Raw genomic sequence first — 18,553 nt, 5'->3', positions numbered from 1 at the left:
CGTAGTACAATTCATTTTTTAGTAAATATTTATTTCGCGGTACTATTGCCTTAAACTGACCCCCTGTATAAATAGGAGTTGAATAAAGATGGTAAATGTTCAGTTCAGAGGAATAGGTTATTGGCACATGGAGAATATAGGTTATCTTGTTGTTGAGTATGTAACAATCAATTTTAATTAATTTTTCAATCAAAGGTATATTTTCTAAACTAATTTCTATCGGTAATTGATTTTTCTTGAATTTAATTTCAAGAGACTCTAGTTCTCTTTTTAGTTCATTAGTTTTCATTACACTTGAATGCATGATTCCCATTCTTGCAAAGGATATCGAGTTTTCGATGTCTTGAAGAATTGATATAATCATTTCGAACATATTGATTAATTGATTCATTATATCTTTGATAAAATTTGAATTTTCTCTGTAAGCATGATTTTGAACTATTTTTGAAATTTGATTTATTTTTTCTGCCAACATTTCTTCATTATGATTTATTTGCTGAACCGTTTTATTGAATTTATCAATCAAAGAGATTGCTAAAGTATTTTGTGTGTTTATATTATTTGTCAGTGCATTTTGATTTTGCTGCAGCTGTTTTATTAAATTTTCGTAACGTTCACCGTCATTTGCATCTAAGTTGCCGGTAACAGCTTTAAAAATTGACCCTAAGCCATTTATTAAACCTCTTTTAGTTCTGCTTGGATGTGGTAGTATTTCAATAAGCTTCTTTTCAGCATTTTCTTCTACAAATTTTAAAATTCTCAAATAGTTTGAGGTGTCTTTCAAATAATCTGCATTTTTTGAAATTAAATATTCTAGATTGTATGATTTAGTTTTCAATTTGTTAATTTCAGTTATTATCGGATTCAAATCATAATAATGAATAATCGAATGATAAAATTCTCGTACTTTTGCTGAGCCAAGTTTTACGGGAATCAAGCCGGGATTATTCTCAAGGTTTCGAAGTGTTATTGCTTCTTGGGTCGCGAGAACTCCGGGTAATCTGAAACGATAAACATATGTTTAGTTGTCGAAAGAGTAAACTCTTCGAAGTGGGCGTTTGACATTGTCCATGTGAATCTTTGCTTGATGTGCAGTAGATAGAATTTTTCTGTCTTTATTAACTGATGTAATTTTGCTGGGTTTAGCGAATTTATTAGCGTTCTTTTTCCGTACGTGAGTTTTAACAAATACCTTCTGTTTTCGTTTAAATATTTCTGGAGAATCTCTATTTTTATTCAGTTTGGAAATTGTTTGTTGTTTCTTCGAAATAATGTCGGAATTTATTTTTGAATAAAGTAGTTTCGCACGTTCTTTGTGTTGTTCGACGTAGTCATTCAGAAGTATTTGGTTTAATTTCATGTCAAAAGGTTCGTTACTGGTTGTGTGACCATTGATAACATCAATAGGTTTCAATTTAGTTACAGAATGAATGGAGTGATTGTAAGCTAGAATTGCATATATCATTTTCATTTTTATTGGTGTTTTTGAAAATCCTTTTGTATTGAGAAGGCGAAGATGCTCGGAAATGGTGGAATGAAATCTTTCAATGACTCCATTTGATTGAGGATGATTTGGAGAACAAAAGTGAACTTTAATCTTATGTAAAGCAAGTAGTTCCGTAACTACTGCATTTTTGAATTCAGTTCCGTTATCTAAAATTATTTGTTTAGGAATGCCATGGTGTGAAAAGAAGTTAATTAAATTATTCGCAACTTCAGTACCTGCGACAGCGTCGAGAAAGTATGCTTGTGCATATTTTGAGAAACTGTCAATTATTGTGAGAAATTTGGATTTTTCAAAGGTGAAAACATCTATGTGAACAATTTCAAAAGGACCTACCGCAGTGGGTGTGACATTCATCTGTGTTTTCACGGGGTTTCTATCATATTTACATCGTTGGCACAACTCGCATTCGTTAATAAATGTTTGAATCGAGTTTTTCATATACGGCCAGTAATATTTTTCTTTTATTCTTTGGAGTGTTTCATCGATGCCTCTGTGGTTTGATTTTCCTTCATGATAATTTCTGATTGTGTTTTCTATATCCCGTTTTTTCGTGATATCTAGAAGTTTCTTATTACATTTTTTGAATTTAAGTGAAGTACTTCTGAAATATTTTTGTAAGATCAATGAGAAAGGCTCATATAAATTAGGATCTTCGAAGAATAGGTGGTATTGATTATCTGGTACAATATATTCTTTAATAAATTTGATAGTTTCTTGTTCCAAATTATTTTTAGAAAGTTGAACATTAATTCTTTTCTTTTTCTCAAATAATATTGTGATCTTTGGTTTAGCTGGGGAGTGCAAAACTGATGAGATAACGATTTGGTTTTGACCATAATTAACAGCGTAATTTACTATTGGGATATTAACGATTGGGTTTTCGTCCGCGTTGGAATGAACAGTATGATTATCGGTTTGTTCGGTTTCTTGAGTATTTTCTAGGGTGGTTTCATTGTCTATCCTTGTACTGTTTTCGTGAGTTTGTTCGATTTCGTTGCTATTATTTAATAGGGGAATAGATAGTTCTTCGAATTGGTTTTCAGTGTTGGGTGCCTCTACGTTTACTACCATAGAGATGTTGTCATTGTCTTGTAAAGGTTGACCAATTTCTAAGATATCTAAAGACGGTTGGTAGTCTGGGGTATCTAAGTTAGTATTAATTGAATTTTGAGGGTTAAAAGAAACAGATGGGCCTGCTAGACGCTCGGACTCCTGGAGTATGTCATCTAGCTCTTCCCAAAAAGTTCTTGTTTCTTTGGTATGTACTTCAACGCGTGACAAGGCGTCTGCGTTGGTATTGAGTTTGCCTTTTTTGTATATTATAGAGAAGTTAAACTCTTCTAGTTTGATTCTCCATCTCAGTAGTTTAGAGTTGGGATCCTTTAGTGAAAATAACCATTGTAGTGGTTTGTGGTCCGTTATGACATTAAATTTACGTCCATACAGGTACGGCCTAAAATATTTTGTGGCCCATACAATGGCTAATAATTCTTTTTCAATCGCGGAGTAATTCTGCTCGGAATCATTTAGGGTTCTTGAGGCGTATGCCACAGGTAAATCTTTACCTATAGTTCCTTGTGACAAGACGGCACCTAGGGCTACATTAGAGGCGTCGGTTGTCAAGTTAAAGGGTTTCGTGAAATCAGGGTATTGCAAAATGGGTTCGTTCATTAAGAGGTTTTTGCATGTTTCAAAACAGGAGATAAATTCATTGTTGTGTTCGATTTTAGCACCCTTTTTTAAGCATTTTGTGAAAGGTTTTGTGATTTTCGCGAAATTTTTAATGAAGCGACGGTAATATCCTAACAAACCAAGGAAACCTTTGATCTGTTTGGTAGTTTTGGGAAGGGGAAAATGTTTTATAGCTCTAATTTTGTCTGGGTTAGGTTTAACACCATCAGGAGTTATTATATGACCTAAGTAGGCAACTTCCTTTCGTAGGAACTCAGATTTGTCAAGTTATATCTTGAAATTAGCATCTCTGAGCCTTTGGAATACGCATCTAAGTCGTTCCAAGTGTTCTTGAAGAGAGGTGGAAAATACAATTATATCGTCAAGGTAGGCGAGACATTTTTCGTTTTGGATTCCTCGTAAAATATTATCTATTGCCCTCTCGAAAGTTGCTGGAGCATTCTTTAAACCAAATGGCATCCTGAGGAATTCGTAATGTCCATTTTCCGTGTTAAATGCCGTTTTTTCGATGTCTTTTTCTTCCATCTCGATCTGATGGAAACCGCTAGCCAGGTCTAATGTCGTGAAATATTGACATTTCCCAAGCTTGTCCAAGAGATCATGAATGTTTGGAAGGGGATATTTATCGTCAATCGTTTTCTCGTCGAGCTTCCGATAATCGATAACTACCCTCCACTTTTGTTGTCCTGAAGCGTCAGCCTTTTTGGGGACGACCCATATGGGTGACGACCATGGAGAATTACTTGGTCTAATGATTTTTGAATCAAGCATTTTTTTTATTTGATTCTCGACTTCCTGTTTATGAATAAACGGGTATCGATAAGATTTCGAATATATAGGTATTTCGTCTGTCGTTCGTATGTGGTGTCTGATCTTGCTTGTGAAAGTCAAGGGAGTTCCTTCTTTATAGAATATATCAGAAAACTCTTCACAAATTTCAAGAATTTTTGATTTTTCTTCTTCGTTCATATGTTCGGTTCTTATCTTTGACAGGTCTAACTTTCGGTTGGTAGATATTTCAAAATTGTTTAAGTCAATATTTTGGATTTCATTCCTATCAAATTTTTCGACTGAGAAAGGTTTCGAAAAATCTAACGTTACTGGTTTAACTGTGTTATTTAAAATGGTTGTTAAAGCAAAACCGTTTTTTGCTGTACTGAGGCATTGTGGTATTTGACAATTATGAATTTTATAATGAGGTATTACAATTTCGCCATTAGGAATAGATGTTTTAATTTTTATCACTTGTTCTGATCTCGGCGCCACTGTGACTAAATTAAGTTCGTTACTAGTCTGATAAAATAAAAGTTTTATTTTTGTATATGGTGTTATTAAATATCCTTTGTCGAAGTTAATACTAGCTTGTAAAATTTTAAGATTGTCTAGGCCAATGAGACCGTCAAAAACGTTATGAAATTTAAATAAGAAAAATTTTAAACTCATTGGTTTTGGTAAATTGAATATTTGTGAGGAAGGAAGTTCCGCACTGTACTTGTGAGCAGATTTTTGAAAAACGGTAGATACTATAAATGGGTCATTTTTAATTGAATTTGGAAAATATTTATAGGCGATTTCGGGGTCAATGAATGATTTGGTTGAACCGGAATCAATCAAAAGTTTGAGGTTGTATTCTGGAAAAATTATGTATGATAATTCACTTGAATTTGAGGAATTGAAAGAAATTATTTGTGGATTCGTATTGACATTTTCCGAGGCTCTTAATGAAAATTTATGTTTTCATTTTCTGGTGGTTCAATGTCTTCGGAAATAAAATGTTCATTATATGATTCAGCTTGATTATCAATGGCAATATTTTGAGCAGTATCAAAATATTCATCGGATTCAAAAGATTGGTCGGGTTCATTGATTTCGTCCGTTTCTGTATTAAATAGTTCTTCACTAATCCAATTTCTTGGCGGCTGTGGTCTCCTATTTGCAAAAGACGTGGATGGCTGTGCAAAATTAGTATTTCTTGTGGAAACACTCATTTGTGTTGGTTGAAAACGAGTATTTCGTGTTGATAAACTCATAGGGGAAGGTCTCGGTTGCGGTTTGTTTTGAGGTTTGAAAACATTTTGAGGCGGTTGTTTGAAAACCTGTGCATTTGTTGGAAAATGTTGTGGTTGAGGTCTAGACCTTTGTTGAATATTAATAGGCTGGGAAGGAAAATTATTTTGTCTTTGGAAAAAGTTATTTGGAGTGTTAGAATTGAATGAATGGTTTTGATTGTGCAAATTTGAGGTATTATTACTATTTGGGATATTCCCTGATCTTTGTTGTATCGGTCTTTGATTTACAACAGATTCTGCAACATTTCTATTTGAAAAATTTTGAAAATAGTGAACATTTTCCTCTTGTATTACATATTGTAGTGCTTCACTAAGTGAATTGGGTTTCATACATCTCAGTGTGGTGCTTAAGGGTTCTTTGAGTCCGGATAAAAATGTTTTTAGTGCTAAATTTTGATAAAGTTCTCTTTTTAAAGTTTTGGCAACATCTGTTGTTTCATGAACATTTACGTAGCTACAGAGCAAATTCAAAATATTCAAGCACCTATCATAAAATGATTGAGCGTTTTCGTTATGAGATTGTCTGAGCATAACAAGGTCTCTATTTAAACAAACCTCGTCTCTTTGATCTGAGAAATTTCTAGTTAATATTGTTTTCAAGTCTTGCCAATTTTTGGCTCCTTGAATGTTTACTATAGTCTTTGCATTTCCTTTTAATTTGGAAATGATTGAGTTCAGCAGATAAATGTTTTGAAAATTATCTACATTGATATTATCGTAAAAGTTTGTGATAAGTGATTCACTAATTGATAAAAATCTGTTAAGGTCATTGGGGTTGCCATCAAATTCTGGCAAGCAACTTAAATATTCTGCTTTAAATTGAGCCATATTTATATCAGGGAGTTGATTTGGCAAAATATTGAGAAGAGGTGGTCTCAGGATTGTGTTTTGTGTAGGAGTAGGGTTTGAAAATCTTTGTGAGTCAGTTGAAGGAGTATTTATATCCAAATTTTCTAATGCATTCAACAGTTGATTGAGCGACATTAAAATTGTACTTACAGCAATATGAGTACGACTTTGAGCATGGTATTCATCTACTTATCCACTATAAGGGGTTGTGTCTGGATCGGCTATTCTGTCTTCTCCAGGCAGTGCTCCTTGCAGAATTGGGCTATGTTGGTCCCAAAACTCGATGAAAGGCTGTTGACAATGGGTACGGGTCTCCAATAGACTGGGTTTTCTGAAGTTTGAGAAGCCACTCCGTAATCCAAGTCCACAAACTAATCACCAAAATTCAATTTCGAGTTCGATAATCAGTCAATCGTTAACACGAAAACTGCGCGATCGATTCGTCACAATTCTGATTATCCTACCGACTGCGCCAAAAACATCAACGAGTGATGGAAATTCCTTTTTAAAAAGATTTATTTATTTATGAAATACAACTTTCAGCTCAAAAGAACGATGTTAACAGTGTGAATGCTAGTTACTGACTGAATTGAATGAAACAAATGAGCAAACAAGTAAATTCTGCAGAGTCAGGAGATAATGCTGAGTTCGCTTCTTCTCTGGTGGCGGCATGATGTAATTCATTTCTAGACTTTATTTGGAATCGAATTGTTCAAACCGTATTTAATTATTTTTAAAATAAAAATAAAAAATGCATAATAGAAGCCTCTTAATCACTAGCTCAGGTGCAAAGATGAGGTGACGAAACAAGAACACCTTGAACAGGTATATTTTGCAGTTGACGAAACAAGAATAAAATGGGTCATAACAGGTGAAATTTCCCTAGGTGACGAAACACGAATTGACGAACGGAACCTACTATATTCTGAACATGTATTGGAAAGTATGAAGCGTGTCTTTTAATTTCTGTACGTTCGCGTGCATTATGCAAGGGTGCTTGTGTGCTTGTTTGACTTCGTCAATGAGTACCAGAATCTCCTGTTACTCATTTTCATTTTCAAATTCATCTTTGTAATGTTTTTTTTTGTATTATCAATAAAGCCGATTAATTATTATTATTACTATTATATGATACTTATTGCTTATCAGCAAATGGATGGGATAAACAGTGGTAGACGTTATTTTGTGACGTTTTTGTTGAATTATAGTAAACATTTCGCAGACATACACAACATGCCAATCAAGTGCTTTGAATCAATCAGCACTGTCGTAATAAGTTTTTCAACAATTTGATGAGTTTGAATGGTTTTACTTGAGTAATCATTTTCAGTTCATTTGAGTAGTATTTCATCAGTTCGGACCTCCATTGCCTTATATAATATAAATTGATTTGAAATCCCTGAAAAAAATTAAAAAGATTGAAATTAACAATTTTATTAAACGAAAAACTGAAATCAGAAACAAATAACATACAAGCAACAACTAAAAATACAAAATTGAAATAATAATAAAAGGTGAGAATTAAAAAATTAAAAAATATTACCAAAATATGAAAAATTAAAAGATTTCAAACCAAGTTAAGTCACGACGTTTCGTGTTTTTTGTTCAATAAAATTGTTATTTTCGGTTATTCTTTTTAAATTTTTTCAGTGATTTCAAATCAATTTATATTATATTAGGCAATGGAAGTCCGAACTGATGAAATACACCACGAAACATTGTCAACCACCTTCAAACAAATCATTTGAGTAGTGTTTTCAAAAAAATCGTATGGAATTTAATAGTTGATATCAAAATGAATTAGGAGTAATCTATCATGAGAGTAAAGTGAAAGTGCAATCTGATCACTGACAATAATAACTGTTTGAAATCTGTTTTTTGTTAACCAGCTGTCACACCCCTACGAACGACAACCTTCAGAAGTCGAAACTTGTGCGAGCTAAGGATTAACGAGGTCTTACCTTTTTACGAGTGATTCCTAACACTAAATTATCTCATTGAGGAACATCTTATATGAGTCTGGACGGGGTATTCCCGATTGGGCATATTTGTGAAATTTCCAATGTCAACATAAATAACTTAATTTGATACATCTCGAAAGTTATACTTCTACGAATTTCTGAAATTAGTGAAAATGTTTTATCATTCATTTATTTATTTTCAAAATAGGCCATCCAACTAGTGTTAAATTATCATGAAATATCACATGAACAGAATGTTGTGTGCAATTTTCATTCTCGTTATAAATCACAGTAATGATTAATTATCGCCACTAGTCGACTTTTATACATCTCCTCGTCAGATATTTTCAAGTTCAGAAAGAGGTCTCCCATTCCAGTACCTTCACTGAAATCACTGGGAGATGGTGCATCCTCTTCATCGCAAATCATTGTGTCTAAAAGAGTAATCACCCAAATTGCAGCAAACGCCCCATACTTTCTCCAATGGTTCAACAAGGCAGAGAAGGGGAATAGTTTTTGTGGATCGCTTCCCAAATCTCGCAGGAAGACTGAAAAATGGGCATGATAGTACTTCATCAGATCATCAAATTTATCCATCTCGTATTTGGAACTGTTTGCGTAAATGAAATAGCTCAAATCTAGTACGGGAGAGTGAAGTGAACAGAACTGCCAGTCCAACATGAGGACATCAGTTGGGGACTGCTTATCGCAACCCTGAAATTAAGAATATATAAACATTTTTCATCTGCGCTGTTTGATGAATTATTTAAAAATCACATCTCTATCAATTTATTTGAATATGTTTGACATAAGGGTACACCTTTTGAAAATTCATAGGGGTTGTTTCAATTACATCTATGAGTGAATCTAAAAATTTGTTATATGGATTCGGAAAATGAAGGTTGAGAGTTCTTGTGTAAGGACCTTGATGCATTTAGTTGAAGTAAGATGAAGCTGACTACTAACTGCTAATACATATTCATTTCCACGGTTTCTGAATCATATCATAATTTACCAATCCATGCAGAAACTGCGAGAGCTAACTGACTGTCTAATATAAATGAATATCGTCGACATCCACGACCGGAGCCTGGTATTATGTAATCAATTGCCTGCTTGTAGTTATAGAGTTACAGAAAGAGAAAAGGACACTGATTTGTTTTATATTGTCGATATGATTAGGGCTTTATAGAAAGTAATAGCCAATGGACTCTTGTTTATTTTTGTAGTTGTAGTAGTTGACGTCTTCATTGTCATTTCTTTTACTTCCTCAAACGTCGCGACACATTATTCTTGAGACGGTACTCAAAAAAGCCGACCTTTCTCATCAGTAGAGTACAATGAAATAGTAGGCCGTGTTTTTGGCTACTTAGCCCGGACCCGGATGTCATGCAGGTTACTGAGTTGAGAGTAGTCCTTGTAATCACAAGATCTTTCGACGATGCCGATGGCACGAATCTGCAGTTGGCTCCTGATGATGAATACGCTTTTTCTCAACCAACTTTTGTTTATCTTTTACACTTGATTGAACAGTATTGACGAAGGCTGAGCAGCCAGAAACACGTGTCTGCAATGTGCCCACTTTCCTTTGAGTGCTAATCCGATAGTTCCTTTTCATAGAATAATAGCATATTGAGCAATATCCGTCATTCATATATACGCTTGCGCAAACGCAAGCGCGACATAAGTCGAAGCACCTATTGATATGACACCCAAGTTAGTTCGCCAAGTTTTTATGTCGGCGTTGCAGCACTATTCTGATAATTTCCATATTGATTTCAATTTAAAAGCCATCGGTAGATAGTTACTTCGGACTATTGGGCATCGTCAGTACCGGGCAGGCGGTCTTCGATTTCAAATTGGTCGACCCACCAACTTTAATCCATAAGTTTGAAAATTTCCTTATGGGATGAATCTGCAGTAACGTTAGTTACAAATAAAACTGGAAAAAAACATAGAAAGTTTCAATTCTCTTTTTTTCATTATGATTCCCTATGACGTGGTAACGCCCAACCAGTAAAATTGTTTCATAATTTCATGGTACTGCAACAGTTTTATTTTGTTGGTATTTTATAATTACTTTCAAAATGCTAATTGATTATATTAGACGAGCCGTGAACATAATACAGTTGTAAGCAATAAAATTGTTTTATAAATGAGTCATAGAAACGTGTATAAAATAAAATTGAAAATCCGTTATAAAATATAAATTATCACAGAAACGTTTCTACAATTAAATTATAAAACATATTTTTCTGCAAAAGTAAATTGATTTTTAGCAGTTTTATAGCACTTTTCTGTGAGGCTTTTATGCTCTTCATAAAACTACTTCAAGATTTTATTATAACTGCTTTCTGTATCTTCAATGAAATTATTTTATCGAAATGCTTTCAAACACAATTTTGATTCCATTATCATATTGTCACTTCAATGATAATTTACCAACTATCTCATAGTATGGTATATTTACTACAATTCCAAAACAATAAAATAACTGTTATAAAATCAAATTGCTTCCGCCAATATATATTTGCTGTCGCCAAGAATAAAATGCAGCATTTAAGAAGAACCAGCTGAGGTCGTGTAATGAAGTATAATTTGTTAGTTTTATTTGACTAGCGTCCCAATAAATATATACCTAATAAAGTCGTGTGATATTGGTCATTGGAAAAAAATTAGGAAGAGTGTTTCGTTTTTGACTAAGACTAACGTTACCTAGTGCTTCAATTTTGTTCTTGCTAAAAACAGGAAAAGTTCGTTGATGAATAAAATCCGTCGATTCAAGTGGAGCACCATGTTTATATACACTCAAATCACTAGCTCAACACTTCTTCGAAATTCAGCCTTAATAATTGATGGAAGAAGCTTCTTAGCCAAAACATCCCGACAGATAATATTCATCCAAACAATACGTGAGAAATCCTGTTTTCAATTTTATAGAAATCTATAACTTAAAAAGAAGTCCAACTCTGCCGCAATACCATCACTCATAGAACTAAGTGTTTCCTAACAGTTTTATAGTGGTTGCATAGCAGCTAAAATACATTAAAACTCTTGCTATTGATAACAAATTATTTCATAGAACGGCGCTATTTAAAAATGATAGCAATTCGAAATACTGCCTTTAGATGAGTTGAGAATATGAATTACTGCACATATAATAATATTTACAGATGAAAAGTATATAGATATTATATGATTATATCATTTAGAACAAACAGAGTTAATTTGCGACTAGAAAATTAAAACGTCGATAGAGTTAATTTTGTATAATTAATAATTTTTTCCAAAAATTTTAATAAAAGAGTGGCGCGCTTAAATTTTACTAATAATAGGCTATGTATAATTGTCAATAACATTTCATTCGCAGTTAAAATATCAATCTTTGAAGCATAAACAATGTCTCTAACAGTACAAAAGTGAAATTATTAAAATTACCCCAACGTTTCGATTTGTTAGTTTTTAGTTGGTGACATATCTTTAATATTTTTCTAGTGTCCAATACGGAATTACATCTTGCGCCTTCAAGAAAACATTTTGAATACTTTTTTTTATTTTACCGTTATCGTTTCAGACTGCATTACATTTTATAAAGCTTACTTGGAATTACTAAAAAACTGTTATAAAATTGCATTTAAATTATTTTATAGTAACTGCCGAAATGTTTATAAAACTGGGTTGTAGTGTTTGTAAAAGACCTTACAACATATTGATAAAAACTATAATGTTTTATAAAACGGTGCCAATTTCCTATTCATAGATGTTTTATAAACACATTGAAAACATTTCTGGAACAAATTCAGTTTCATAATATGTTTCTCCGAAACGTTTTCACAACCACGATAAAATATAAAATTTCTAGTTGGCGGCTACATCCATCAATTTATTGGAATTGATTTTGTTTGTTCAAAATACTCAGACAGTTCACTCCATCTGAAGTGACCTACCCGGTACTGACGAGAAGCAAGTACCTTCAAATCGGTCTATCGGTTGGTCGTACCGACCAAGTGAAATTAATTTCTGCTTTTCAGATGCAGGAAGTAACTTTCGACGAATCTTCCAACTACAAAAAACTACAAAAAAAAGCAATGAGAATTATTGCAGCTGCCGGTTTTAGAGATCATTGCAAACCCATATTTATTCAGATGAAAATAATGCCTTTACCAAGTATTTATTTGTTCAATGCGCTTATTGAAATAAAGAAGAAGTCGAACTGTCTTTTAAAACAGTCGGATATTCACACTTATGATACCAGGCATGCCGATAAAATGTGAACGAATTATTTTCGATTAAATAAATCTCAAAACAATAGTCTTGATTATACGCTTTATAATAACCTACCCAAGGAGTATAAAAATCTTAGTTAGTCCATGTTCAAGAAAGCTCTGAAAAAGTATTTTTTAAAAAATTGTTTCTACTCTGTAGATAAATATCTGAAACACTTACATGAATTCTCCATGACTTGATTACTTTGACAACTAAGTGACATTATCAAACTTTTATAATCTATATGTTTTAATTTATACATTACTTATATTTTATTGCCCCGGCGTTTGAATTCAATTGATTGTATTGACTTGCTACAAACATTTATGTATGTTACACAGTGAAATAAATTCTATTCTATTCTATTCTAATATATTCAAATGGAAGACGTTGCACAGGTGACTGATGATTCCACCCCAGCGCTCTGTGTGGCATTAGCTGGGTTAGCTGTTGCTTTTCCGCCAGGTATCTGCCACACGTACCTACAAAGTCAAAGGCCACATCAGAGGCAAGTGGTGTAGTGTTTTTCACCCGAACTTGTGCATGTCATATGCACCTCTCCGGAATATTGTCATCATTCTGACTCACACCCCTGAGTATGTGTTTGTGAAGTTGTTTTCTGGCTTTGTCTGCAGGTTGCTCAGTTGATGTCCTACTGAATCAACTGCAGATATACTTTGTGACTAGTTGGGAATTGAGTTTGTTTGTTTAGGATACTCAAACAGTTCACTCCGTCTGAAGTGACCTACCCGGTACTGACGAGGAGCAAGTACCTCCAAATCGGTCTATTGGTTGGTCGTACCGACCAAGTGGAATTAATTTCTTCAGGAAGTAACTTTCGACGAATCTTCCAAATGGAAGACGTTGCACAGGTAACTGATGGTTTCACTTCAGTGAAAGTCATAGGTCATAGGTTACATGAGAGGCAAGGGGTGTAGTTTTTTTCACCCGAACGTGGGCAGGCGCAGTTAACATCCTACTGAATCAACTGCAGATGGACTTTGTGACTAGTTGGAATTGATTTTGTTTGTTTGGAATACTCAGACGGTTCACCTCGTCTGAAGTGACCTGCCCGGCACTGACGAGTGCTGGACCATAGGTCCACATATGTCCACATGAGAGGCAATGAGTGAGGTGTTTTTCACCTGAACGTATGCACCTCTTCGGACTATACAATATATATTAGAAGGGTAGCCTTGGCTGATCAGTTAGATAGAGGAATTGTAATTGTTTGGGAACGCAGCAAGCGTGAAAGTGTACTCTTATGGATGAATATGATTGATTGGAATTAAGTGTCATAGGAGTACACTTTCACGCCTGCTGCGTTCCCAAATAAACATAGTTTTTAAACTGAATTTCACTAGTTTGGACTTCCATTGTCTACTATATAAAATGATTTGAAATCCCTGAAACAAGTAAAATAGGAAGAATTGAAAATGAATAGCTGAAAATAACAATTATATTAACCAAAATAAACCTGAAATGAAATAATATTGAAATAAAATACAAGTAAAAATAGAACAATTGAATAAATAAAAAAAATATATAAAAAAATGAAAGGAGAAAATAAAAATAAAAAGTGGAAAGTTCACTGAACTATCGTGACTTGAAATCTCTCCACTTTTTATTTTTATTTTCTTTTTTCATTTCTTTATATATTTTCTTTTATTTATTCAATTGTTGTAATTTTACTTGTATTTTATTTCACTATTATTCCATTTCAGGTTTATTTTGGTTTATATAATTGTTATTTTCAGCTATTCATTTTCAATTCTTTCTTTTTTAGTTGTTTCAGGGATTTCAAATCATTATATATGGTAGACAATGGAAGTCCGAACCAGTGAAATTCATCATGAAACATTGTCAATCACCTTCAAATAAAAGTTTTTAAACTGTTTCTAAATGTTTCGTAATGTTAAAGATAATATTCCTGAGAAAGAAATATTTGTACCTGTCATAGCAAGTTTGTAAATTTAAGATTATAATTTCTTCAATGATAAGATAAAACTGAATTTTTCATACGGAAAAACTGTAGTTGATCAAAAGTTGTGGTAGCGTTGGACTAAGACCTGAAATATTTATTTTACAAAGTACCTCAAAATTTCCTTATAGCAATGGTATTATGGCATGGATAATTTTAATATCGTGTTTCGATATTATATCATCATATTTTCGAGAAGAACATAATATCGCATTCTTTAGAAACCGAATAAATGAATATTGAGAGTTACAAAATGGTATACAATGTTTCAGTTTATGCAGATATACCTAGCTAATTTTCAAAATTTACCTTATATCTGAAAATGAAATTATTTATCCAGTTATCTCCATGTAATATTACTGACTCCTTCGTTTCGCTGTTCAAAACTTCGTCCATAATTTGGCAAGGATCTTTGTTATTCAATTTCTTCTCAAGCTTGTCTGATACATCACTTTCATTCCTTTCTCTCAAGAAACGAGTCACTTTTTGAACACCTTTTCTGAATGTATTTCTGAAACTTGCATCTGCCATTATGAGCTTGAAGGTTGAGTTGAAATGTGAGGTTAATTTATCAAATTGATTTTCATTTTGGTCACGCAATGCAAATGACAAAGCGTGATACTTGGAGAATTGCTTCAAAATAAATTTCATATGGTCTAAATTCATAGATTTTGAACTAAGCAATTCATACCCCATAGGTTTACCATTTTCTAGAATTATCACTTCGGTATCTTCAAATATCATAGTTTTAAAACATTTTGGAAAGGAATTGAAAGGGTCACTGATTTTTTTCTCCTTTTGTATTTTGGTAAACAGTGGCAAAATTTCGTTGTATACGAACATCTCTCTTTCAAAATAAGTTTTTATCGGAAATGTTTCCCTCAGTTTCTTGTTTGTTTTTCCCTGCTTGATCACTAGATGTAAATCTTTCTTCTGCTTCTTACAGTCAATTCCATATACATCAGCAAAAATGATATCTCCAACATATCCTTGACTTTTTCCAGTAGTTCCCTTTATGTTAATTTTGTAATCGATAACATCTTCATTCTGTAACGCTTCTGTGATCCAAGAACTCACACGATCGTGATTAGACATCATCACTTTTATATCCAGCAGTTGAAACTAAACGACTTTTATGAAAACTACAACTAATGATTTCGAATGCAATGAAACGCACGTGCTCAAGGTCAACAATTTTCCTATTTATATGCTCTCGTAATGTCAATGATTAAATTCATATTTGGCGATGATTCTACAGGAGGATTCCAGCCAATTCAAATTTTTCCACTTTCATAATATTTTCGCTCTATGAAGAAATTTTATAAAATGAAGTGGTAAATGTTGGTACTTACAATGTGATTTGTGTATTATTTATATGTGCAATTCTTGCAAATTAGTGTGTATGCATTCGGCATTCACATTGCATCGATTGCAATGATTTCATATTCAGATCCCAAACTTCCAGATTCCATAGAAAAATCACTGTCTGGTACATTTTTCATTCAATGCTTTTTTGAAATAACTTGATTTTTCATGACAGTAATTTGAAGTTAAATAGAACGTTATGCTAAATACTAATAGTGATATATAAATCCTAATGATGAATATTGTATACTTTCCTTTTCACATAGTATTCAGTACCTATACGTATTAGTAATGAATAATTAACTAAAATAAATCATAATTACTCTACATTTCATCGATAATATCATAGATATTTTTTGGGACTGTTTATAATTTGATGGTTGTAGGTTCTAATTTCGTCTGATGGACAGTCGAATATATTCATATGATCTTTGTGTTACTAATTCAGTTTCAAACGTGATCACACGTAATCACCTGAATTATATTTACCTGCCTGAAAGTACAAACAAAATGAGATGGAAATTTCTAGTATATTGAACATTGTCATAATAATATTATAAAAATTATACTTGAAAAAGTGAAAAAATGGTATAACTATACACATGGCATTTGCTTGCGTCATTACTCCTATAGACTGTAGACCTTCGTAATAGACATATGCAAAAAAATCGCATTTGGAGAATGAGAGAAACATGTACTCCACCAAAGTTTGAGAATTGAATGTTTAAGAAAAAAGCTATTACCCGTGACATTTGAACCTAGGACACTGGCGTGCCAGTCTCTCACACATGTGATATAGAGCTATTTGTGTTTCTGTGTACTCTTATTTTATTATCTTCTAACAAACTCTCGAGAAATATCAATTTCTTACTTTTGTCGCAAGATGTATTTCGTCATCTGGAACGAGAATTTTCGCCTGATCAGGATAACCAGGATCAAATAACTTCCTCACACTGCCTGCGCAGGCGTATATAAAGAGTTCTATGGCTGATGACACTAATGACTTTCAATAAGTCTGAAATAAATCAGAATGAATCTATATATATATATATATATATATATATATATATATATATATATATATATATATATATATATATACAAATAGGAAAGTTATTGAGTGTCTTGATATAGAAAGAGAAGTTAATATCGGACATAGCACTCATGAAAGTGGCAAACCATAGACACGTGTTTCGGGCTTTTGGCCCATCATCAGTATGGTGCAGCCAAGTGTAAGGATGGGCAACACTTGGTTACCAAAAGATAGTTGGTGGCTCCGTGCATTTGTATTTCTATCTTTTGGTAACCAAGTGTTGCCCATCCTTACACTTGGCTGCACCATACTGATGATGGGCCAAAAGCCCGAAACACGTGTCTATGGTTTGCCACTTTCATGAGTGCTATGTCCGATATTAACTTCTCTTTCTATATCAAGACACTCAATAACTTTCCTATTAGTATAATTTCCTGGACCCGGATGTCACGCAGGTAGCTGTAACTGCCTCCGTGGTGATTTTGATAGTTTTCTTGTAAACACAAGATCTATCATCTGAAACCACAAATGTGCGGTTGGCTCCTGTTGGTGGCTCCGTGCATTTGTATTTCTATCTTTTGGTAACCAAGTGTTGCCCATCCTTACAGTTGGCTGCACCATACTGATGATGGGCCAAAAGCCCGAAACACGTGTCTATGGTTTGCCACTTTCATGAGTGCTATGTCCGATATTAACTTCTCTTTCTATATATATATATATATATATATATATATATATATATATATATATATATATATATATATATATTGTAAAAACGCGTGGGGTGCTAACTATCCACTGTTATAAATGATTGGTTAGGAGCTGTTTGCCAGATTGTAGACGTGATAAAAATACAATTTGAAGTATCTCACGCTTTTTCACAACAAAATAATTTTTTGTAAATACAGTGTCACCGATAAAGTCCGCATCAAATGGGAAACTTTTTTAATTATCGTTTTATGTGAAATTTGATTTTGGCAGTAGATTTTGCTTAAGAAATAATGTCAAATGGCGTCTACAAAATAGGTCACGTGATTTCCTTAACCTGTCAAAATTGACATTTAAAAAAAGAAACATCGAAAAATGACATTATTCTTCAAAATATCCAAAAATATCAAAGGATAAAAACATTTTCTTTTGTAATTTTATACCCACACACCATGTTTAAAACCCATAATAAGTATTTTATATTTTCACTATTTTTCCGCACTCCTGCTTTTTCTACTTATCAAAATTCAAGCACACCTGTACTAAATCATTTATTTTAACTAAACTCGTCACCGAATTTCTTTTTTTGTAATATAATAATATTTTAAGAGCCTCTTTGATGTTAAAAACAAATTTTGAAAAATAAAAGTTATCAAACTTGATGCAAAGTTCATCTAGTTTCAACGGGGCTTTCAAAACTATACAGTACTTGAGTTTTTTAATGAGCAAATGGCCTGACAATATGAATTAGAACAAAACGGAACATTAGGAAACATCATTTCGTGATTCTTGAAGCCCATTCAATAAAAGAAAAAAACTCATAGTATTTACATTTACCTACTCCGCTAACAACACTAATTTAAAAAAAGTGGGTAGGCTGTGAAAAAATATGAAACTACATAATGTGTTTTAGAAAACGTCACTGTCACTGAATAAATTAATGCCCGTTAGTTCAATGTAATGTACGAAAATTAAAATAATATGTTATCTTTACAAGAAAAAATTCAAATTGTGCTAATTTGTGGTGAAAACACATTGCATCGACAAGTGGCTGATATTTTTAACGCAAGACATCCTGGTAGACATGTACAGCAATCCACTGTAAGTAGGATTTTAAAAAAA

The 18,553-nt window shown here is 33.0% G+C and overlaps 1 protein-coding gene across 1 annotated transcript in view; it reads right to left on the bottom strand.

Moving 5' to 3' along the window:
• Window positions 1-8,254: 8,254 nt before the first annotated feature.
• Window positions 8,255-18,553, bottom strand: part of LOC111514406 (uncharacterized) — a 29,339-nt gene continuing 19,040 nt past the window's right edge. The window contains exons 8-9 of the mRNA XM_074178412.1: window positions 14,635-15,447; window positions 8,255-8,792 (exon numbers count right to left, since the gene is read on the bottom strand). Of these exons, the coding sequence (XP_074034513.1) occupies window positions 8,358-8,792; window positions 14,635-15,447 (1,248 nt within the window). The 3' untranslated portion in view covers window positions 8,255-8,357. The remainder of the gene's footprint in view (window positions 8,793-14,634; window positions 15,448-18,553) is intronic.

Source organism: Leptinotarsa decemlineata, unplaced genomic scaffold (assembly GCF_025532065.1).
Source record: "Leptinotarsa decemlineata unplaced genomic scaffold, Ldec_3_MD MMD2_tig00003798_RagTag_RagTag, whole genome shotgun sequence".
In the NCBI taxonomy this organism is placed as follows: Eukaryota; Metazoa; Arthropoda; class Insecta; order Coleoptera; family Chrysomelidae; genus Leptinotarsa; species Leptinotarsa decemlineata.
The sequence above is the reverse complement of the archived record's forward strand: the minus strand, read 5'-3'. Positions and strand labels throughout refer to the sequence as shown.